General features: G+C 39.7%; 3 protein-coding genes across 3 annotated transcripts; all 3 read right to left on the bottom strand.

Annotated features, from left to right (window-relative positions):
- Positions 1-2,405: 2,405 nt before the first annotated feature.
- LOC311485940 (tetraspanin-3-like) lies at positions 2,406-6,326 on the bottom strand. The gene is made up of 7 exons (XM_084541670.1): positions 5,952-6,326; positions 5,149-5,340; positions 4,430-4,504; positions 3,880-3,981; positions 3,639-3,791; positions 3,400-3,483; positions 2,406-2,517 (listed from the first exon to the last, which is right to left on the bottom strand). Exons 1-7 carry the CDS (start codon positions 6,012-6,014, stop codon positions 2,425-2,427), a joined length of 762 nt encoding a protein of 253 aa, XP_084397796.1. The 5' UTR covers positions 6,015-6,326; the 3' UTR covers positions 2,406-2,424.
- Positions 6,327-11,068: 4,742 nt separating this feature from the next.
- On the bottom strand, positions 11,069-12,063 carry nmbb (neuromedin Bb). Its single transcript, XM_084575073.1, has 3 exons — positions 11,811-12,063; positions 11,384-11,571; positions 11,069-11,272 (listed from the first exon to the last, which is right to left on the bottom strand). Exons 1-3 carry the CDS (start codon positions 11,974-11,976, stop codon positions 11,219-11,221), a joined length of 408 nt encoding a protein of 135 aa, XP_084431199.1. The 5' UTR covers positions 11,977-12,063; the 3' UTR covers positions 11,069-11,218.
- Positions 12,064-13,957: 1,894 nt separating this feature from the next.
- Positions 13,958-18,592, bottom strand: sec11a (SEC11 homolog A, signal peptidase complex subunit). Its single transcript, XM_084574996.1, has 6 exons — positions 18,411-18,592; positions 17,836-17,945; positions 16,183-16,332; positions 15,792-15,911; positions 14,454-14,511; positions 13,958-14,364 (listed from the first exon to the last, which is right to left on the bottom strand). Exons 1-6 carry the CDS (start codon positions 18,459-18,461, stop codon positions 14,314-14,316), a joined length of 540 nt encoding a protein of 179 aa, XP_084431122.1. The 5' UTR covers positions 18,462-18,592; the 3' UTR covers positions 13,958-14,313.
- Between the last annotated feature and the right edge of the window lie 5,385 nt (positions 18,593-23,977).

Raw genomic sequence — 23,977 nt, 5'->3', positions numbered from 1 at the left:
TCACCAGCTTATATCCCCTCCATTGACTCTTTGTACCTTTTCGAATCAGCAGTCTTGTTATTTATTGTGAGTGAGTAATACAACTTTTATTGTACTGAAACCCTGCTACCTCATGTTCTGTACGGATTCTCGCGCTCTATACTTACATGGTGCGTACAGTGCGGTATGAGAGAAAATAACGATGGTAAATCATCTACTGTTGAACATGAGAAAGGAATGGCTTTTTAGAATGGCTCCTAATGACATGATCTGTCGATATGTAATGTTTCAGGAGGTAACAGAAGAGAGTGGTATTGTACCAGTGCTATATTATGCGTAGCAATACTTTCTTATAACATAAATTCAAATATCATCAGATAAAACAGACAAATGTATCTGCTGATAAGAAAATAGAGCAGCCTTGATTGACCGTAAGCCCCGCGATAGACTGGCGACTTGTCCAGGGTGTACCCCGCCTCTTGCCCGATGACAGCTGGGATAGGCTCCAGCAGACCCCGCAACCCTTCACAGGAACAAGCGGTTACAGAAGATGAATGAATGAATGAATGATTGACTGTACTATTTGATGTGACAAATCATGCGTAACTCTTAAATACATCGAAGTGCTTATGACGTTAACAGAACTGAGGTCTAGTGGTCAGAGAAGTGGATTTGGGACCATGGGGTTACCTATTTGAACCCTCTCTACATCCATGGCTGCAGTGCCCTTGAGCAAGGCACCTAACATCTAACAACTGCTCCCCGGGGTCCTTGCGTGGCCGCCCATTGCTCCAAGTGTGCTCACTAGTCTATGTATGTACAAATGCATGGGTTAAATGCAATAACCAATTCCTTGTATGTGTGTACATACAGTATACACTTGGCAAGCTGATTTACATTAGACGAGAATCTTTCTCTGCCACAAAGATGTATGTCTGTCTTCCCTCGCCTTGAATCCAAGCTGGGTTTCTTTTTCTTTGTTATGTCTAAACAAACAGTGCCAGGAAGTTTCAGCTGTTGACTTGAGTCAGGTAGCATGCTGGTGTTAGAGGTTCCTCATCATATGCAGTCTGCTGTCCATTAAGTATTTTCTATAACCTTTGAATAGATCTTCTATGGTAGCAGCTGTTTAAGATACAAAAATAAAGTTTGTATAATTCATTTGTTTATCTGATCGTCATTTATTTAAACATGTGTTTTCCACACATGTTTTCCACACGACTCTCCAAGTCTGTATGTTTGGTTTAATAGGTAAAATTCGCTTGCACATCCGTAGAAGGAATTACAAATAAAACAGGCCAGTTGAAATGTATGAGTTTATTTGTTCTCCGGTCTATACACAATTTTGTTTTTCTTTTTTTTTTTACCCCCCAGCAGCACTAGCTAAATATTTAAAGGTAAACGTAACGGCTCAAAAATATTAAAACGGACCACAATTTCACAAATGTGTATAAAATAATGTGTTATAGTTCTCTGATTCAGCTTTATAACTAACAATCAAACTAAATAGGAAGAGGGAAGTCTCTACCAAACTGAATCTACACATATAGGTCTTCAGGTAACACTGATAATACTCCCAATGATGGCACTGGAGGCCAAAAGGATTTGATTCACAATTTCTATATTGGCAATGCCTCACTAGTGAAGCTTGATTCTGGGGAAAAGCTAAGCCAAAACATTATGTACTGTACATTATTGTACTGTACAACCTTCGTATTTGTGAAAATGCATAACTTTTTCTACCAAACATGGCGTTAAGAACAAAATGCAGGGCTGTTCCATTACATCTTTCAGTGTCCATGAAGTCTTAAATATTGGACTGCATTGCTATAATAGCTGAGATCGAAACCTTGGATCTGTCCTATGGTTAAAAAGATTTACCATTTTCACAAAGTCTGTTCAAACCAGGGATCTAGAAATAGCGTACATGCTCTTTTTAACATAGCATTTAAACAGCCATCAAATATCCCAGAGCTCCAATCGTAGTGCAAACTAGCACAGAAGGAAATACATTCCATACAAAACTCCCAACCACATTTTCACACAAAAGCTCCAAATTACTCATCATCATCCTCCTCACTGGCGATGAACACAAATTTCATGTAGCCACGATTAAAAGAAAACAAAATGTCTGCATCAACATCAATAATGTCAACTAGCCATATACAACTTTGGCTTTTCTAAGTGTTTCAGTAGTTGTAGGAAAAGAAATAAAACATTTAAAGTAACAGTAAGTTAGAAAGCATGACAATAAATAATGGTTTTCCCCTTGAAAGCCAACCCACCCACCCAAACCACGCTGTCAGTGTTCGCTACTTTATCATGAATTGTGCAAGGTGTGCTTGGGCTTATGTAACTACAGCTGATAACTAGTGTGGACATGTCCGGTGAAGCTCCTGTTTATTTTTTTTTTTTGTTGAGTGCTTTGTTGGCTGGCTGCGTCCTTCATGCGTAGCTGTTGGTGGTGACCAGCAGCTCATACGCCGGGTCATGACTCCTCCTGCAGAGCACCACACAGGCACAGAGCATGCCCAGCATCTGCAGGCACACAACACAGGAATTAAAACTGTTTTTTTTTGTTGTATAAGGTGCTTTTCCCTTCTGGGGAAAATTACAGATAAATTTGTAAATAGCACTGTAATTGACAACAACCATCTGGATAGTCTAGGAGACAACAATAAATTACACTATATAAGAAGTATTGAATGCTTTAATAAGTCTGTTTGTGTGTTTATATAGTCAAATTACGTGATTCATCATTGCTTTTGGAGCTGGGGTTTCCTTGTCAATCATGCTGAGCCGTTCAACATGAAAGTAATACTTAAACTGACACATTTAGGTCAGAGCTGCTGTCGGCTCGGTTTGTGCTGACGGACATTACTGCAGCTTTAATTATGCAACCAAGAAACAGGGTTTTGACTTGATTTAAACAGTATCTACGACACCATGTCTTATACGCCAGTCATTTGCAGTGAGCTTTTCAATTTGAATACCTCGTATTCACTTTCAAATGAGGATAAGTTGCTTGAATATGAATTTGTTTCCAAATTGCTCTGAACTGCTCATGTCGCTTGTAATAACTCTTTCAGGACGTTTTGACACCTTCATTTTGTTCCAGTCCAGGATATAATTGATACAAATTCTGTTATAATGTTGCATTTAACCTGCATTTAACTGGGAAATTGAGACAGATGTCTGGCAAGCTCTCATCACTACGCGCTTGCAAACCGTTTAGTGACTGGCCATCATTTTTCTTGAAAATTGGATTTTAGAAAACGAGAAAATAATCGCACTAAAACTGAAGCATCGCCAGCCAGTGTGAGCACTGGTCTGTGTTGCTGTTCTGTGGTTTACAACTACAGCCTGAGGTGTGAAATGCACAGCATAACATTTCCGGCTATTCGGTCATGTGTTTCTTACCTGTATGGTTGCAAAAGTTAATGCAGCCCATATGACATACATCATGATCTCCTTTAATTTCTTCACAACAAGAGCTTCACAACCCTGAGAGAGAAAATAAAGGACCGAACGTGAGTTTTACAGCACATGTCTCACGTGCCAAAATGCACAGGAAATATCATCAGAGAATTTTTAGAGTTACTGTCAGTGTCAGCGGTTCAATCACAGAAAAGCATTACAGCTACATGTGGTGTGTGTACCTCTTGGTAGAGATCTGCTGGCCGAGTGAGAGTGCCTGTACAGTTGCTGATGCTGGGTTGACAGCAGCTGACCGGGACACTGTTGTTCTTGGATTCTTTAAACCAACGTGTGTTCCTCCAGTCAGAATAGTTGTGGATCCCACAGCAGTGGAGCTTAGCAGGAGAATAAGGCCGAGTGGTGAATCTTATGTATGTATCACACGAAACATTGCCAAGTAATCAAAACTAAAGTTTTCCTCACCTGCCTCTGCACATAGTCAATAGCGCGGCTTGGAGCATCAGAGTTGGTGCCGTTGTACTCGTTGTAGACCTTCTGGATGGAATGATTCACCTCATTTTCTACCTGAAACAACCACACAGCTGTAAGTCGCTTCCCTTCACAGCTACAGTATTTGCATGTTACCAAAGAGAAACATTTTTCACGTTATTAATATAGGACTAATTTACATTGCCTTTGGCAACACTCTGACTCAGACTCGGACTATTAATACATGAGAGCAGCTAAATGAATCAACATTAATTCATCATGGGAAAGGGAGTTTTTAAACAGTAGCAGCATAGGGTTATAAAGTGCATTTGGCTAAAACTGCATATACATATAACTATATTCATCACATCCTTTAGCCTGAAACAAGCACTAAGATTTTAGAACGTTACACTCACTCTATTTTTCTACCTATCTATCTATCTATCTATCTATCTGAAATCTGCAGTGTACCGCAGAAGACAAGAGGATGTCTAGTTGTTACATTCAGCATTTCCGCTGGTGGAAACGCTTAAAAAATCTTTACCTTTGCCCTGTATATGTAGCCGAGCACCACGACCACACACTCTGTTAAGAAAACCAACAGGAGAATGGCAGCAAACTGAAAGGACAATAAACATATAGGAAGTCATTAGAAAAACTGGTGTGAAAAGAAAAAAAAAAAATTGTTACCAGACACTTTTTTTTGTGCCAAATCGTTAAGGGTACATAATAAGGCTCTCTTAAAACAACAGGAAAGTGCCGCAATGATGAATGAAAAAGCTCGTAAGAAGATCCCTTTCTAATGTATTGTCAATGTATTGATGGAAAAATAAATAAGTGCACCTTTGATGCAAAATGCATTTGGTATTTAATGTCAAAGCTGCACTGAAATCACACTGAAATGACACTTTGGACCATATCAACGTGGGAATCTAAGGCATCACACTAGCTTCAATTAAACCTTTTTTTGCAGAATACACTGACTCCCCTCACTTACACTGGAGTAATACAAAGGAGCGACGCTTTAGGATCCAGTATGAACAGCATGAATGATCACAACAAGAAAGGTCTATTTCAGCGGTCATGAGGGCAGCTGACGGTTCATTTAAGACAGGCGTGGCAAGCTGTGAACCTATTCTTTAAGCTGCTTTGCATTTTTTCTGACACTTCCTACAGTGCGCGACAGAAACGCCTCGTGAACCCCCCCCCCCCCCCCCCCCCCCCGTCCACATTCAGCTCATTTCAAGTGCAGTCGAAACTCACAGTTGCCAGGCCACAGGAGCTTTCACGTATTGTGGCGCAGCAGCCAATCAAGCCGATGATGAAAAGCAGAGTACCGACGCCTATTATTATGACAGCAGGAATCAGGGTGTACACATCTTGAAAGAAGTGGTCGTAGTCATCGTATGTGATGAACACGTAGGCTCCAATGTAGCACAAGATCCCAGCTGCAGCCTGCGGAGAGAAACAAAGACAGACTGAGACGCACACTCAGAGACACAGACAGAAGGAGCCTGCTCTGCCAATACTGTATTCATTAACATATTGCAAGGGAAGGAAATGTGAGAGACAGATGATTAAAGAAATATATATTTAAAAAAATATATATATATTATAAGCTAATGTGAATATTAGACAGGTGCAATGTGAACTGGACCATTTGTTTCATTGTCTTCTCTTAAACTAAAGCATTTAGAGTTCAGTTTATAGCTTTCCGTATACATTTGAACGCAGCTCTGCCGCTCCGTTAGTGATGGGATGTAGCTCAGATAGCTGGAGGCTAAACTCAGCTGCTGCATAACGTCATAGCCGTAACTTGTGGGCGGCAGCTACACACACACACACACTGCAGCTGTCCGCACTGGTTTTCAATATGACTTCATGAAGCCTCACGGTGAACACGAAAGAGCCACTGGGACGACGCGCCGAGTCCGCATACGTGCGCTCCTCTCTACCGGACTGCGGCGCATCTCTGGCGCAGTCTGCTAGCCTGCTAATCTCTCCTCCATCCCTGGCCTCGCTCACTGGGATGCTGCACATTGTTCAAACATCTGCCGCTTTCTTACCCAAAATATGAGGTTGAGGAACACCAAGACGGTTTTGGACGACGTAATCCCGCACTGGCCCATGGTGTCGAGAAAAAGTTAAAACTGTTGGTATGTGTGTATTTAAAAATATAGATATATATTGATGCACCTGCACATTTGCTGTTAAAATAATAAAATGGCTTCGGTCTGCCCCACTCTGCGCATTCTTCTGGGCTCCACCAATCAAGTCGCAGCAAAGGGTAGAGGAGGGTCACGTGGTCCGGTGACGAATTCCAAATTCAAAACAGTCTTCAGTCAGCTATTTTAATACTGATCTCTGTAACATAGGTAAGAGTTTATTTTATGTGAAGTTCTAGTTCATTTGTTTGGGCTTTGTGTTGTTATTAGAAAGAATTAATGTATCATTTTATATCTGCATACAGCAGATGATTTCGTCAACATAACATACTTTTTGTGTTTGCCTCTGCACATCTACCAGCAGCTTCTTCACCTGAGTATTTCAGCAGTAGTCAGCTGTAATGATGGAGCATGTGAGCGTGGAAGTTTTGCATACCGATATGAAAAAATAGACATTTTCTGTAAAGGAACCATTTACCGTTTGGTTCTCATATTTTCACGCAAAGCCAGCCTGGTTTTGGCTCTGTACGTGTGCCCCTCATGCTCCTTGATGGACAGCCTATAAGCCTTTTAAATGACATGCTTATATTCCATGTGTGTTGGAGAAGCATCCGTCTGTTCTTAATGTGAAACATTCACATTCAGTATGCTGTCGCTATTTTTAAACCACTGTTTGATTCTGCTGTTTCAGTTTGCTGATGCGCTCGGTATAGCTCAAGAGATTTATTCTTTTTCACCAGCATTACAAAAGATTATATATGTCTGAGTGAGCAATTGAACTGATTTGATATTTCACTGTGACATCAAAGCTCACCTGAGAGCCTGCAGCTCACCTGTCTGTGTGTGTGAATTTTATAATAAATACATAATACATATAATAAAGATATGCCTTATATGAATCCAAATAATACGTTTGCTTAAGGTTAATGTACTGCAGTAAACACAGTTAATAACTGTTTCCGTCATGGAAAAGAGGAGAGTTTAATATCAGTGCAATATTATTAAAGTAGACAGCAAAGTTGTTTTGTTTTTTGTTTTTTTTATGTGGCTGCATGTATTTTGCAGGTATATTATTCACTGGTTGGTTTAATGTGCCGACAAGCAAACATTCCCAAAACAAATTAGCACTAACACACCTGAGACTGGTGGGAAAGTCAAGCTTTGTAAGGATTTGGTCATAAAACAAACAGTATCTGAGCTGATAAGGAAAAGTCAGGAGATCACAACTGAAAAGACATGAACATAACCAGGTGGTCCACAAAACTTTAGCTGGAATCATTTGGAATATCGGGCAAAGTCTGCACCGAGATGCCACTGATGTGTAGTAAGAGATTTCATACCAGAGGGTGGCACTGTGTCATTTCCACTTTTTATACTGCCATTGTGAGAGACTAGATTTTTCAAGAGTAAGCAGTTGGTAAGAACACCGCACAACAATGATAATGATAATCCTTATTTTAACTGCATCAATATTTCAGATGTTCAGTCTCAGGCTTGAATAAATAATAATATATGCAGAGCACCCGCACAGCCCCTTGGCAGAAATGAATGAACCTTCTGTGTGTGTCCTATGAGCAAGATAGATTGCTCAATTGAAAATGAGTTGCGACACTCAATCAATAATGACTTGGACTGCTGCCCAAAGCCTTGGATTTATTAAGTGAAAGCTTTCTACATCTGTCTCTGTCCGCTTTTGGTGTCCAGACTGAACAACCATAGAACTTACAAATGCCAGAAGAAGCCGAGGCTGCCTAACATGGCGTAGTAAACATCCACTGTGTGAATTATGCATAAAGTTTACCTGTTGGCCGTTTAAGTCATTACTAAAACAGGACAATATTGAACAAGGAAGGACAATATGTGTGAGGAGGCAATCACACGACGACGTCCCAAAGGCAGAGACATGCCCATAAATGTAGGTCATATGTCTGCAGCTCGTTACCTTGCAGTGAAAATGTCAGTAACTCTATTAAAGTTTGTATAGCTGATGAAAATCACAATATTTTACATCATATGGCATACATTTGGGCCAATGAGTTTAGAGCTTTATGGAACAGAAAAGATTTAATTGAGTTTACACACTGTTTTACTTGTCAGATGAGAGATATTTCATTAGTACAATATCCAGAGAGAGCCGTCTCCACATTCAGGACTTGATTACAATTCATTATAGAGACGCACATGACAAGCGCAGCAATTCTAAAAAAAAAAACTCACATGCCGATTGAGTTGCTCAGTGAGAATATTGCCATATTGTGTGTCATTTTCTATAAGCTTGTACTTGTTCAATTTAAAAGTGTGATTCTTTTTGTTTTTTTGCAGAAAGCCAAAACTGTCCAAGAAACAGCGTCATCACTACAAATGACTTACAGTAAATCTGTTGCCGTTCATTAAGCCTCGATACAAATCCCTGCCGGTAAGTCATTTGTCACAGCGGCAGTTTGGGACAACAAGCCATGATGTGGATGACACTGCACCCATTTCAGTGACAGATGCATTCTTTTAGTCTCTGTGATATAAATAAAAATACTAGCATCCCATTCGATCTCTTCAAGACGAGGAAACCTGTGATGGCTGCTGATTGCTTTTATCTGATTTTATTTAGCTGAATGAGCCACAGCATTATCTTAAGATTTATGGTAGAACTTTTATATGGTTTTGTGCTTATTTGAATTATTTAACAGCCACACTGCTGCTTTATAAAACATAACTGGACTGTGTTTTAAGCAACATTTAAAGTATTTTACTTTCCATTTGAAATATCACAACAAATAGTGAGTGGACTCATCATGACCATCTACACTAAATATCAAATTCAGGCCATTTCTAAGGTGTCTTCCTGATTTGAACTTGTGCACACCTCAAATGCCTCAAAGATTCTTCTCTACCCCTGTTTAGGCCCAGATTTATTTAGTCTATGACTTTTACTTTGATTGACTCTAATCAAAGTGAAAAGATTTTAGTAGAATCTCATCTGTGCTGGAATATCATTTTCTTCGCCTGGGCGAGCATGGACTCTCACTGTTCACTTGTGTAGGTCAACAGAAAGAATGGTTAAACCACAACATATGAAGGAATGAAGAATCTATGTGAGCAATGGAGAAAATTCAGTGTAAATTGCTCTCATTCCCCCAGGGGTGGGGAAGCTCAAATTGTGTGGAAACGTCACCTTTCACAATGGTTAACACTCAAGCATGTTTGGATCTGCAAGTTTGAGTCATGAGAAGACATTAGTCGCTCAGTTACACCCCCCACCCCACCAAACACACATACACCCTAACTCATAATTATGCTATTAATGCGTTAAACTTCCGTGTGCAACAGATCACCATGCACTCGCCTAACATTTGTAATTAATGAAAGAAGACACTGTATTTGTGTTTGGAGAGGACATTTCTCCTGGCACTCAAATAAAGCCTGGCATAGTTTGTGTGTTCATGCAACAACTGCAAAAGACCCAGAACACATACATATCCAAAAGAAATCCTCTAGAACATCTTTTTTTTTTATTCACTCTGCTCATCAAAGTTACAAACACAAGTTTGAAAGCTTTTCTTTCATAAATCTCCCGTAAACTACTGAACAGGCTCTTTTATTAAATTGTACCCAATTTTCTAACCCACTAACCTACTTGTGTGCAATGTCTTGCACCTGAAAATTCCATGACCTCAAAGCTGCTGTTTTTATGGAAAAAATATTGTGGCAAACTTGATTCTGTTTTAAAAAAGCTCTGAACAAAGACTTAATTAGATGCTAGTGGAACAAAAAGTCTAAAGTCCTATACGAAAGGGTAAATGTATGGGTAATTTTATTTTTTTACCATTTCTAACAATAAAAGTAGACGCACCATCCAATTGTAACACAATAGACGTCAACACAATAGAACACAATAGCGCCAGTCTGAAACTGTTTTATCCGAAACTGAATATTGTAACCTTTGTGAGGACAGGATTTTGTTTTCCCCAGGACTGTTAGGACTGTGTTACTTCACTGCTTTAGAAATGTGTAAATTAATAACTGAGATTATTCTTATCATTATGTTTTCTCTGTCACTTACTGAGTCTAAATGCTGGTGTTAACCAGATATCCATTATTCAGAGTCTGTAAATACTTCGTGAACTCAGACCAAGCTGAACATGGAGCACATTCCACACCTTAAAATGACATGAAGGAGTAAAAGGGCCTTGTGGGAGGGCTATTGAAATAGCCTGCCGGTGTCTAAATCAACGGATAAGCCCGAGGCAGAGAAGCTGCATGGACCATCTCACTTCACTTCACTCCACCACTATCGATCGAGAGGAAAGATCATCCCTTTATGCAAAGGACAGAAAAAAAATAAAGTACAAAAGACGATATTGATTCCACGTTGAAGTATTCAGCAAACTAAGAAATGTGATTTATGTAAGCTGCCTACATATTTACGTAAGCGTTATTTTGCACGTATTTTAAGAACGTAGCACAAAAGGGTGAAAAATCTTGCAAATGCTGAACGTCAGCATGATGGACCTGTAGATAGGACCTGTGAAGGTCATGTGTATAAAACCCCTGCAGAGGAAAACAGGGCGCCGCCTCTCAGATGTTCAGTCTCTTTCTGTAAAGCCTACCCGGCACAGGCTAACTATAATTACCGAAAGTGGTCTGGGTTCATTTCAGGCCCTTAAGCGCAACATACATTCTAAAAGCTGCCATCTATGAGGCCAGAAGTGCAAGCAAAGAATGAGTCAAACTCATCTCACTAAAGAGGCGTCTGGACATAAAATGTTTCAGTTAAGTCTATTCTGTTTTCTCCATTACCCTCCAAGGAAAGGTTAGAAACCAAAAAAGAACCCCAGTGGTGGAGCTATAATGACGTCAGTGTGTCATTTAGCTTCCACATTATTCAAGATGGTCCAACATCAGAGTCAAAGTATTGCAAATAAGTATTTTATTTCATATAAACAACTAAATTAACGACAAGACAGTTTCATATATATTCATCAAAATAAATTGGTAAATGCTGTATTGCACATGGAACATGAGTTGTAGGCTGAGTGGCGTTTACAGCAGCCCGAATTACAATCATGATGAGCAGGAGACTGTAGACTGTTTCTGATTTATTTATTTTAACCCACGAGGCCAGGTGACCTCGGATCCGTGTTCATGCGCGCCACATTTTCACGCCCACCGCCTCACTTTCTGCTCTGGATGTAGTTTTCTAAAATCTTCATCAACAGGTCCGCCTCCTGGAACAGAGAGTTCAAATCAGATCAAATTTAGATTTTTTTTTTTTTAAATCTAGTTTTCAAATACGTGTAAAGAAAATGTTGCGACAGTGAGGAGTGTGTTTCTCTCACCTGATTTTTCGAGAAGCTCTCTTGCGTATCCACCTGCGCTTGCAACGCCACCCGCAGAAACTCTTGGAAAAGCTCTCCGAGCGCGCTCTGCCGCGCAGGAAGGGCGACTTCCAGCGCATCAACACCCTGGTCCTCAGCTGAGGGCAGGAGGGGGGCATCCATCACACTCTTCTTGCCCATGAAGTGTCCTGTCAAACCCAAGGAAACGCTCATTAACGCTGACTTTAACAAGGTGAAAACTGGAGAGAAAACGGTTTTAAAAGCACGACACAATCAACATGATGACGTAAAAAGAAATGTAGACTATTATAAATGAACATACATGTGAAATTAGATAGGATCCAACACAAATTTGATCAACTGGTCCACAGTGGAGAATGAAAATAAAATAATAATAATAATAAAAAAATAAAAAAACGATTCTTACCTGTCGCCCAAAGATTGCCTCTTGGATTCACTTTGATTTTTGCAACTTTATTCCTTAGCTCAGTCAGGTCGAAACTGACTGCAGTGGTGAAAGACATGAACGAAAATAAGAACAGATACGTAAATAAGCCACACTGGCAGACATTATTCACTGTAAACCCTTTCATCTCGACGCGAACTGGCGAGCTGTCCTCCAGGGCGCAAATTTCCAAGTGTCTCCTGTTGGTCGTGGATGGCTGAGACGCATCCCTCTTTTATAGGCTCTCCAGACTGGGGTGGGCTCTGTTTATGTTGCGTGTGCTTTTCATTCAACCTACTGCATACACAGAAGTGAAGTCACTCGACAAATTGTTAAGGTGTCGTTGGACCGCGTCTCTGCGTGTGCGTAAAGGACAACATGATTCATCTGTAATTTAGGGCTTGTCAGCCACCCAAATACGAGCAGCAACACATCAGTGCGCAAATATCCAGTGCGGGTTGATAAATTGTGGCATGCTTGTTATTTTTCCTGTTAAAGGTTGAAGTCTTTCCAGATGTTTCTACAGAAGATAAAATATGTGTTGTGGATGGAGGTGCTCTGCATTTCTTTGAGGAAAGTTCCTCAAGAAGTATTCACCATGCTCCTACAGTTTATATAAATCCAATCAAATATCCTACACCAAAGCATATAGGCTGGGCTATATTTAAATGATTTGATAAAGCTTCATAAACTGGTGACTCCTTGGTTGTGCGTGCTGGTGTAAACTGTGGTTAGAATCACAAAATGGCACAGGGGGTAGCTATGCCTTACTCAATCAATGCATAATTTTCTGCTTGGATCCCTCCTGTTATTCCCATCCCTCTCCCACGGCCAAGCCTGGCCCCTTACAATGAGCAACATGACATTTGGCCAGTTGCAACATGCTACTGTGATCACCATCAGTCCTCTGAGGACAGGAGAACCTGCTGGTTCTCACTGCTAATTTAGAGCCGATAAGACAGATGGCCTCTCTGTCACTTCAGGGTGCTAAAGTTGCAAGTATAGAGGAAGAGCTGCAGCTTCATGCTCTTTTAATAACCTCTGACATTAAAACACATACGTGCGATTTAGGGAAATTCAGCACAGCTGAATGTCAGTCTAATTAGAGGACTGTCTGACCATCACAGCATCCCTCTCCCCATGTTCACAGATTAAATGAACAGAGACAGCCGCAACACGGTCTCCTTAGAACATGTGGGTATTTGAATCTCAAAGCAGTTGAGGGTACAGTTCATTTCATAGGACAATCCATGAGACTACAGCCTAAGGTTACTTGGTGGCCCTTTATTCTTTGAGGGCCGCACTAAAGTGGAACAGTCAATGTAACGATTTGAGCCTAATCCATATGAGACACTGCATAATTTATAAAAGACTGATGATTGATGATGAAGATTGATCCAAAAATCAGGGAGTTTATAAAAGGACGCTCCAATGTTGACAAGATTCCCTAATAATCCATGTGGCATGTAATTTATGAATACCAGAAATTGTGACCACTTAAGTAATAAAGAACCCACCTTTCGATCAAGGTCTTTCGATGACATCTAACAAAGACTGCAGCCAGATGCAATCAGTTTCAGTCAGAGTTCAAGTGCCCTGATAGAATTTCAAGTGGATCCATATTAAGATTATATGTTGATCCATATCACGGTATGATTACACGTCTCTGCTGGGTAGGCACGACAGAATTTACCTTGATTGCAAGAACACTGAAGTGCGCTCGTGTTTTATTAACAAAGAGAACAGAAACAAGGTTAATGCCCAAAGCATGTCTGCACTCATGAAGAGCTCGGCCCACTTACAAACACCTGTGCCCCACTCCTGTGACCTTTGTAGAGAAATCTGGCAAACAAGCCATTACACCATTTAATTTACAACAAATGAAGTGAGCAACAAATCATATCTGGAACAACTCACAAGAATGTAACAGCTGTTGGTACTGGTTTTACAGAATATCTGAATCAGTAAATTAACATTATAGAGGGTTTCTGACTAAAATAAGATTCGTGTAAAATATATTCCTTGAGAGTCAAATAAACAAATAATGGAGAGACATAAAAGCAGTTACTGTTGAACACTGGTCAAAGGAAAATGAGGCAAAGAGTTAAAATAATCCAAAGTGAATGGTAACCAGATTTAATATTTAATATTCATAAAATACTTCACATATCTTTCTCAAAGACAATGATTCAACAGGAAAGAAACAAGACTGAACTCCTCTTTTAAGAATGCAGCTTCACATTCTGTAGATTACAAATAAAGATCGACTTGAAACTAAACCTAACCTGGTTCCCTCACAAAAATATTTTTTTAAAGCTTGGATTTTTCAAATGTAAACACCCTATCCACGTTTCTACAAAATGTTCAAACAAATGGTACAAAAAGCCAGTTGGGTTTTGACAAAGTGTAACTTAATTCTGTTTTGAAAGGCATGACTGAGGTTTCCTGGACGTTTATCCTTCTTGAGTGCTGAAGCTTGGGTACCTCACTCCCGATGGACCAACACGAAGAGACCCAGCAGGAAGAGAACAGCATACTGCAGAATGAAAACACAGATGAATCACTTGCACAGAATTTTTAGGTAGTAAGAAAATGAGGGGCTAATTAACGGGTATGTCGACTTACTTTGAATTTGGGGTAATCGTTCATGAGAATGGTGACAATTCCAATGTATGGCACAAACCTGGGGATGATAAGACACTTACTTTAAAGACATTTCATCTATAAAACATATTTTTAATTTACATTACACAAATAATAAAATGTATTGTCACTTCTACAATAAAAACACACAGAGGCGTAAAATAATGGTTTCCCAGTCAATGAACAAATATTTTGTGACTTTCTCCCACATTACATGAAACCAAATTGACTGCAGAAAGTGAGTGAGGGAGAACAAACTCTGCGTAGCGTGGCAGTGTCTTTTTCAATATTAAGATGCAGAGAGATGACATTTACTGTCACATGTCTCACGATTGATTATATAATTTTAGTAAATTGACATAATGTAAATTCACTTATAGCGATAACATGTAGGATCATTTGGCATGATCCTAATAGCACGCACTGTAATCTGAGACTGATTTATAAATCAAAACCGACGCCATAGGTATGTTTGGTGCCGTTCCCGTTAACCCACAGCATCAAACTACACATCCAGGTTGAAAACTTTAGGTAAAACCTGTCAAAACGACTTGAATACAGAGAAAAACTGAGGCCAGACTCCTTGTGAAACATAATTAGACGACAAATTTCAAGGATGAACAGCTGCTCTGACACAAAGTGTTCAGTGCCCTTGCTTTCCCTCTTGTGCATAAGGACAAGCACTGACAAGTAGGATGAACTGTCTTCATCCAACTTTGTTACATAAAGATGAACTAGCAGAGATAACAGCAACCCTAATCCCCAAACCTTTAACAACAAAGATCTGAAATTGCTGTTTTATGCCAATGACCTTGTCAGTTAGTCTCAAAGACAAAGGGGGCTATTGTACTTGAATCTGTTGTAAAAGTGTTCCTTTTATTGTGGGAACCTCAAGCAGAAATGTGGTGGTGAAAGGCAGTCTTTTTGTTCCAATTTAACACATCTCCTTCTTAATTTTCACAGTTTGCCCTTTTACAATTTTGTTTTGGCATTATTTTGAACAGACAAGCTCAAGGCACTAGTCTGAAGTATGTTTCTGAGATATTTTAAAATATCATAAAATAGCTCAGATACAACCGTATCACTTTACAGCTCAGTACTACACCTAGAATCTGGACTACTACGCACTACAGTTTTTCCACCCAGGAGAAAGAAGCTCTGGGGTGTCCATCACTCACCAGTGTGTACATCTGGAAAATAACCTCCCTTTCCCATTTGATGAACTAACCAGAAAAGTGATCCAATGACCACAGGATCAAAACAATCAACCGAATCCCTGATTTCCACTATTATTATATTTTTTCAAACCAAAACACTTACCCCCTAGCTCGTCCCACCACGTCTTTTTTCTCCAGCCAGTGTTGGCCCTGCTTGTACAGTCCTCGGTCATCCACTGCATTGTTGTCTCCTTTGGTCAAGAACTTAATGTCTCCGTTTTCCCTGTGAACAAAGCATCTCTGTGATTTTGAGAACACGACGTACACCAAGTTCCTCTTTTTTTCAACACAGTATATCTGGATGAGGATGCGCGATGAGCGTGAAATATCACAGAGGCTTCTCAATACATTATCTCAGATGGCTTTTCACATTCAGCATTATAAACAGCATTGGCAGTTTTGGCAGGCAGGAACGGGATCCTGCAATACTGGAAGTAGTAACTTCCTCATGGACACAACACTAAAAAAAACAAAAAACAAAAAACACATCATACTTTTCGTGGATCTTTAGTACTCTGTGTACTATTGGGATCTCTCTGCCTTCTATCCTGAAGACAACAATCTCTCCGACTCTAATGGGATCCTCTACACGGTTGGTCAGAAACAAGAGGTCTCCTCTGTGGAAAGCTGGCTCCATACTCCCACTGAAATGAAGCACATACAAATTAACAAAATTAGACTGTGCCATGTGAAAAATTAAAGATGACATTACCACTCTCAATAACATACTGTGTAAATCACTTGTTTCCTTTAGGAAATTAGGAACCTAACTATCTGTCTACTAGCAAATTATAATCTTTGCAAAGACCTGTATTAACAACTATTTTGAACATGGGAGTTCAACATTGCCCAGTTTGTATTATATATAAACTGCAGTCAACTGCTCTTGTGCAGCTCTTCGCCATGGTCACATTTTTTTTTAAATCCAATTAGCTTTCAGGTCTGACGGAGCTCTGAGAGATGTAAGTTCTGTCATGTTTTGGATGTCCATCACATGTGGATTGACCTCGTTGCGTGGCCTCACAAGATTTAAGATATTTATTTAACATAATCAGAATGGGGGATTTTATGAATCAATATCAGATCTTTCACATGAAGTCAGAGTCTCTGAATAATTTGTCTCATTTAATTCCGTATAAAGTTCACCCCGCCGGGACTATTATGAACTTCACAACAGAAATGCTAATAGAATTATAAAGAACCCAAATGATGATGAAAGACTGCTGCTGTGCAATCACAAATGGGAGAATGAAAAGCTATCCAGCAGTCTCAAGTGATATGTTTACATGAACAATATTTTGTTAACCAGATTAAATTAGATCCCAATTAGATATTCCAATTTAACTTCCAACATGGACACTAAAATGAGCTACGTGGGCCATTTTCGTGCTCCAAAACATCAATTTGATTCTTTTTTTTGTCAACGTTGTTCTACCTGCTGTGGAAATATAGCAGGAGACGTTATTTCACCAACAACACTGAATTTATTCAAAAGAAGATGATGACCAAGAGAGACCCACTTTTCAGCACTGCTGCCCAAATCAATTCCGGGTTTGCTTAGGTTTTGAAACACTTGTTTGAACAACCTTTTTTTTTCTTTTTCCCCCCCCGACACTCTTTACTTCACATGACTGAACCTTTGCATGTTCACCTCAAATGGTGCAAACACGCTCAGTAAGAATGCATTCATTCTACAAAACCACCAGATCGAGTGTTAGTGGTTTTTTCCCCCCCGTTGGACAGATTATCACTTGACGAAACCACTCCACTCAATCAGATTAAAATGTGTTACAATCGTTTCCTGTTTGATCTCACAGGGCTATAATTATGAATATCAGCACGATTGTTGTGGAACAAGGAAGTTGGTAGCCCATGGAACTGCCTAAAACATCTTAACCTCTTATTGTCTCCTGTTATTATTTTACAAGGGAAAGGCTGAGTTACACATTTCTTAGGATGACACAGAGGTTCTCCTTTTGAATCAGCATTAGACTACAGACAGTGTAGTGCTTTATTCTGGGTAAAACTGGCTTTAATACCTTGGTATGTTCTTTACTGTACCTACCAACCATGGGGACATGTCTGCCATTTCTTCAACCTTAATTCTCACTAGCAGAGCGTGATGATGCTAAATTAAACTTTCTTACCTGAGAACAACAACAATAGGACTCTCACTGCCGGTGACCACCATCAGTCCCTTCCAGATCATCAGCGCAGAGGAAACAATCATACCAAAGTTCAGCACCTGGTAATAAAGCTGCAAACACATATGGAAAATCTAATCAGTGCAACAGTCTCTCGGATAATAAGTGTGCATGTACAACTAGCGGTTAACTATAAGCAAACCAAAGCAGCTTTATAACATTATTATTCCCCGACATGTTTGTAAAATAAAAGACACTCATTCTTAGCACATCTGGCGTTCAGAGTTTTGCTAGCGGAGCCACAACAATAGTGTGATAAAATGAGAAACATAGCTAGCTACAGTCGAGTTAGAATTACTGTCGAGCCGAGGTTTACAAATGTATTTTAAGCTGGTGAATATGGAGGAGCACCTGGGGACATGTGTGCATACAGTAGCTCACTTTGTAGGTCGCTAACAACTGAGAGACAGGCTGCAACGTTAAAGGCGGTCTGCGGCTAGCAGCCGTTAGCTCCGAGCTCTCCCACCATACAAAGAGACAGCCGTAACATGAGAGTAAACTAACGCTCCGGCACCTACCTGCCGCTTGTTCATGCGACGGACATCGTCGAGAAAGTCTAAAGATAACATTGTTGCAAATACTACAGTATAGAAAAGCGCCTATATCACATTAAAACGTTTAAAGTAGCGAGCATATGGATGCACGGTCGAGCCGTGAAACTTGCATCCGAATCTTCCGGGTGAGCTAAACCGGAAGTCCCGCCCCCGACCGAGCGCTGTGTTGAGGTGTCAGTTCAGGATACGAGACAGAGCAGAGGGGGTTTCCAAAACTGCTCAGTGGTTGAAACGAGACGTGTTGCTGCTTCAGTGCAGTTTAAACATAAACAACTGAGAAAAGGCTAAATTTAGGATTGGCTTTTTTTAAAGCTTGGTAGATTTATAGATAGATAGCTAGCATTATTGCCAAACAATTAAGTGTTTCTAATTAAATGCACACTGACAGAAAGAGACATAAAAGAGATGCGATAAGATAAGATAAGGTTTTATTTGTCACATGCACAGTTATACATAGTACAATGCACAGTGAAATTTTTTTTTGCACCTGCAGCCAGTAGTAAAAAAGTACCACAGTAAAACAGTAATAATTGCACATAACACACAAGGTAAACAATTGTAAATGTAAAACTCATAAAAATAAAATATAGACTGTAAACTTTAAATGTACACTTAGAGGGGGGTAGCTAGCTCATATATATGCACATTGAAACAGTATTGAAAACAGCTATGTGACTAAAGTGCAGTGGTGCAGCGGTATAGGTCCAGTTTAAGGTTCAGAGTTGGATAGACGGATGGCATGTGGATAGAAACTCTTCTTCAGCCTCTCAGTCTTTGTCCTCAGGCAGCAGAAACGCCGGCCCAGTGGTAGTAGGGAGAAGACAGAGTGTCCGGGGTGACTGGCCTGTTCCAGGATCTTCTTGGCCCTTAACCTGCAATGTTTTGTGTAAATGTCCCGCAGAGCCCACAAATGCAAAGTGGTTGAGAGAGCTGTAAATACGTGACCATGCAAGTGAAGAACACATGAAATGTCTAGTGCAGCAATGTATGAAAAAAAAAGGTTATGTAATTTATTGATTTTTCTACTAAAAAGTAGCATAGAAAGGTGCATCTGTTGCCTTGGCTTGAAATGGGGTTGTGTTTATTGTGTTCACAAGAGAGTCCCTATGAAAATTAGCCAGGAGTTATGGGGGATGTCACATGGAGGGGTTTGTCCAGGATGCCAGCCTTTCTGGTGAGTACTTTGACTGTGTTAAAGTCTGTTGCACCAGCACACCTAGGCAAACCTGGCATTGTGATAATGCAGAAAAACGTACCAGGTAGCTTAATTTATTCCTCACCGTTCTCTATGCTTGTGTGTACATAAACTGATCAGTTTGGGAATTTGGAGGACAGGTCAACACCTGTTCTTCATGTTTTCTGAGTTGTTCCTAAAGTGTTTGTGTGTGTGTGCCTGTGACAGGCTGCATCCTGCTGGGGATGGCTGCTGCCATCAAGGAGTGTCATTGCTCTGGGGTGGGGGTGTCTGGTCTGGTCTAGGTGGGTGGTACATGTCTAAGTAACATCCACATGAATGCCAGGTCCAAAAGTTTCCCAGAAGAAGACTGAATCATCACAAGATGGTCAATGTTATTCACTCCGCATGTCAGTGGTTTTAATTTTGTGGCTGATCAGTGTAAATAAAGTTATTGACTGAGATACCACAAAAAAAAGCCTGATAAACACAGTGAAATGTTTTGTCTTCAGCAACATTTAATATGTTTTTAAAGAAAGACTCATCTTTTTGTTATTGTTGTTTAAGCCATCAGAGACAGAATTCCACGACATGTAAGGGATATAGGTTTTTATCTATTTCTCCTCCAACTCCTGAGAAAAGATCTGTCTCATTTTAGTGCCTAGATGCTCTCTTTCACAATTAATCTCTCACTTTGTCTGATATTTAGTTTCTGGCAGGTAAGCACACAGTGAGTCTCTCCAATCTTTTGCCACAAAGAGGTTGATGTGAGCAGTGAATCTTGGTCAAGACAAAAGACGTGGGCGTAAAACCCATACAACAAAGACTACAACACTGTAATGAGGTGATTAAGCTCATACTTCTCTGCAGATAAGCAAGCCATGATAGATTATGTATTGTCAGTGAGCCATTACTTTGATATAAAAAAAAAGAGATAAGCACAGGTTTTAAAAAAAATCACATTTACAAACAAGCTTTATTGTTTCTAAATGTGAGTCAGATATAGTAAAGTTTATAATCTGTGACATAGCTGTTGAGCTGTGTGTCATAATCCAAACAACCACCAATAAATAAATCACTCTAAATTAATCTTTTATGGCATTTTAATGGGTCACTTTAAATATTTTCCTGCAAATAAAAGAGTATAAATTGGATGTAGCTGAGTTTACTTTCCACTACAACCTTAATTAAGACTCCTAATCAAAACTGTAAATAATCAAACACAGGAAAAGGAACATATTAGTTGAAAAGTGAGCACTAATTATTAACTGTCTCCTTTTATCATGGACCACATCTAATTTCCTCAAGGAAGTGCATTTGACTGAGCAATTGATAACCTGAAACCCACAAACCCTTTCTGGTTGTTGTCTCCACCTGTGCATGATTTGTAACACGCTTGTCATGTGTGTTTGAGTGTTGATTAAACAGTCAGGTTTTATGTCGGCATCTTTATGACTCATTTAATTGCGTGTGTGTGTGTATTTTTTTTTTTTTTTTTTTACCGTCTGTTTGGTAGATCTTTTTAATTGCATGACATTGCACATTTTTTCCAACATGTTTCACTAACACTGTTTGGGTTTCCTATCTGACTCAGTGTGAGCAGGGACGTGCATACACATCATCATTGTTTTTTGGGAACAATGTATTTAGCAGTTACATTTTATATGTGTTCAATGAAGAAAAACACATTATATATTAATAATTGTGGGTGATTAACACAAGTTTAGACATGGATAGTACCAAAGTAAAAGAACATTGACTAGTATTTTGTTCATTTGCATCAGGGGTGTCAAACTCATTTTAGTTCGATGGCCACATATTTGATCTCAAGGGGGCCGGGCCGGTAACATAACAGAATAATAACCCATAAGTAAGAACGACTCCAGACCTTTTCCATTTGTTTTAGTGCAAAGAAGAGCAAGTAAATTAGGAGAATGTGTAGATTTAGTAAACTGTCTTTAAAAAAAACACCTGTGATTCACGTCCTCTGAGTTTGAATGAAGATACCCTAAGATACTACAAAATCCTCTTACAGATTTGTGCTCTCAATTTTAGATTTAAGATGTTTTCTTACTGCAAAACATTTCAGTTACATGTACTCAGTTTATCATGCATGACGCGCAGAGGTTAACGACAGCTGTCAAGTTCACACACACTTCAGAGTCCAGTTATTCTTTAGTGTCCATTCAGCAGTGTCTGACTTCAAGCTGTAAATATACGGGCATGTGTGAATGTTACATGCAAAACTTTAGTTGGCTCGTGAATGATTTACACTTAAGACACTCCATCACTCCTTTAACTGCCGTTTTCTTTAGCAGTGAAACATACAAGCAACCGTACTCCTTTCACTTGGACAGTAATTTCCTCAGAAGTTTTGCTGGTGTGTCTTTGGTGTTTCAACACAGTAATTCTGACTTTGATAAATAAATCTAACCAATCAAGGCAGCAGTAGACCAGCCACGCCCTGTGAGGTAAAATTACTGTTTTTGCCAGTGTATTCTGGTGGCTTTGAAAAGAGCACAAGCCCGATCAGTTCTCTTTCAGAAAAGGTCGTCTGACAGCAAGATAAAGTGGTGATATGGCCCACACTTGAACTGACATTGATATGTTGTGCGGCTGACCCTGTACATAGTAACCCATTGCATGAGTCGTGTGCTGTGCTTCTTTCTACTTCTTCAAACTTGGGCCTTGCCAACCAACATTTGGTAGGTAACAGCACTATGCATGAGTATGTCATACGACCCCACCGCTAAGAAATAAATAAATCCCTTTAAGAGTCATCACACCAAGGACACTGATATTGTGAAAACTAATATTGGGTCATCCACTAAAGCTGTTTAGAAGCTCTTGAGTATATATACCTAAAGTCTAATTTCCAGGTGATAGCAGGCAGCTTGTAGATAATACAAATACGTACTGTATAAGCCCCCTTTGTGATGAGGTGTCTGTGGAGAGTTTTTGCGGAACATACAGTATCTTTTGAATAGATTTTCTTTCCCATCTTTATGTAGTTTACACTTGAGGATTCATCCGGTATCATCCTCTCCTCTTCCTCTGCAACATACAGTATGTAGACAACGCTGATTTTATTCAGATGTAGCCTTTAAGTTGTCCTCTGAGAGGAAATAATGCGAGATAAGCATCAGCATGTCATTATTCCATAGTCAGCAAAAGCTTCCTGTGATATGGCAGATTAAGTCAGCAATGACAGTTAACTTGGCGATGGCACAGGGACCAGTGGCAGCCCGCGACTTTTGGAGGCCCAGAGATAAAACTTTTTTCAAATGCCAGCTAGTCTGTGGCATTTAGGAACGTGTGATCCTTTTCATATAATCTGCCTAAATGGTCACAACCACCCTGGCCTGCCAATGGTAATTGAGGTCAGTCAGGCACGGCAATGTGAGGTCAGAATCCCAGCCAGTTTTGCGGGGATTTGGCTCTTAGATACCACACCTTCCAGCCTGTTTCTGTTTTTCATTTGATTTATTTAGATCTTACATGTTATACATCCTGACTGTACTTACATATACCTGCGTACTAATACTCTGTATTAATGCTATGTTTATGTAGACTGATGTTTTTTCTCTATTCTCCTGTAATTGCCGGTGTTATCTGTCAGAATTATCAAAATGAAATGCAAATCTGACCCTTTGCATTGAGCATATTTTTACATCTTGCCACATAATAAGCCAGAACGTGATGCTGACCGCTACCAGTCTGTTAAATGGGCTAAGGAGCTGGGTGCTGAGTGCTAGCACTTCACATTAACTCAACATTATGTCTTGTTAAATAAAATATATTACTTTGTACACGTAAAATTTCTACAGTTGGGGACTAGCAATTCTCTCATTTGCTGTGTCTTATCATGGGTATTAATGCTGCGATCACTCTGAGTGATCCAGTGATCTTTATTGCATTTCGTCACAGCTACTCAGTGCAGCATGAAGAGCTGTGCCAATGCATCTTTTCATTGTAATTTCCTCACTTCACTCATAATTTTGTCTTTAATGTCACACAAGAAACAGCGGGATTAAGCTATGACTCGTTTTCTGACGTCGTTCCTGTCATGAAAAATGTGACTTCTCTAATAACATACTCACGCCATGAATATATCTAAGGAAGTGAGCTCTACAAGAGTTAGAAAAAAATAGGTGTGGGATATTTTTGTAATTCTGTATTAGCTTATTGGGACTGCTTATGTTTAAAACTGCTAACCTTCCAAAGTAGCATTAAAACTGTAGTAAAAACTTAGTTAATAACAGGTATCGGTGACGGCACAAGTAAACACGTTATTATTTGTCTTTCATTTCATCAGTGACACGGTGATTAAACTAACAGTAGGTGGCAGGAGAGCTGT

This window comes from Chelon labrosus (assembly GCF_963514085.1).
Source record: "Chelon labrosus genome assembly, chromosome: 3".
In the NCBI taxonomy this organism is placed as follows: Eukaryota; Metazoa; Chordata; class Actinopteri; order Mugiliformes; family Mugilidae; genus Chelon; species Chelon labrosus.
Note: the sequence above shows the minus strand (reverse complement) of the source record. Positions and strands in the feature narration are given on the sequence as shown.

Coding starts and splice junctions, on each gene's coding strand:
- LOC311485940 (XM_084541670.1), bottom strand. CDS start 6,014: ATGGGCCAGTGCGGGATTACGTCGTCCAAAACCGTCTTGGTGTTCCTC. Junction 3,982..4,429: donor GCTACATATACAGGGCAAAG/GTAAAGATTTTT, acceptor TGGTTGTTTCAG/GTAGAAAATGAGGTGAATCA. Junction 3,484..3,638: donor CAGCAGATCTCTACCAAGAG/GTACACACACCA, acceptor TTTCTCTCTCAG/GGTTGTGAAGCTCTTGTTGT.
- nmbb (XM_084575073.1), bottom strand. CDS start 11,976: ATGAAAGGGTTTACAGTGAATAATGTCTGCCAGTGTGGCTTATTTACG. Junction 11,572..11,810: donor AGGCAATCTTTGGGCGACAG/GTAAGAATCGTT, acceptor TGGGTTTGACAG/GACACTTCATGGGCAAGAAG. Junction 11,273..11,383: donor AGAGCTTCTCGAAAAATCAG/GTGAGAGAAACA, acceptor TCTCTGTTCCAG/GAGGCGGACCTGTTGATGAA.
- sec11a (XM_084574996.1), bottom strand. CDS start 18,461: ATGTTATCTTTAGACTTTCTCGACGATGTCCGTCGCATGAACAAGCGG. Junction 17,946..18,410: donor GTCGCATGAACAAGCGGCAG/GTAGGTGCCGGA, acceptor ATGTGTTTGCAG/CTTTATTACCAGGTGCTGAA. Junction 16,333..17,835: donor CCTATTGTTGTTGTTCTCAG/GTAAGAAAGTTT, acceptor GCTTCATTTCAG/TGGGAGTATGGAGCCAGCTT.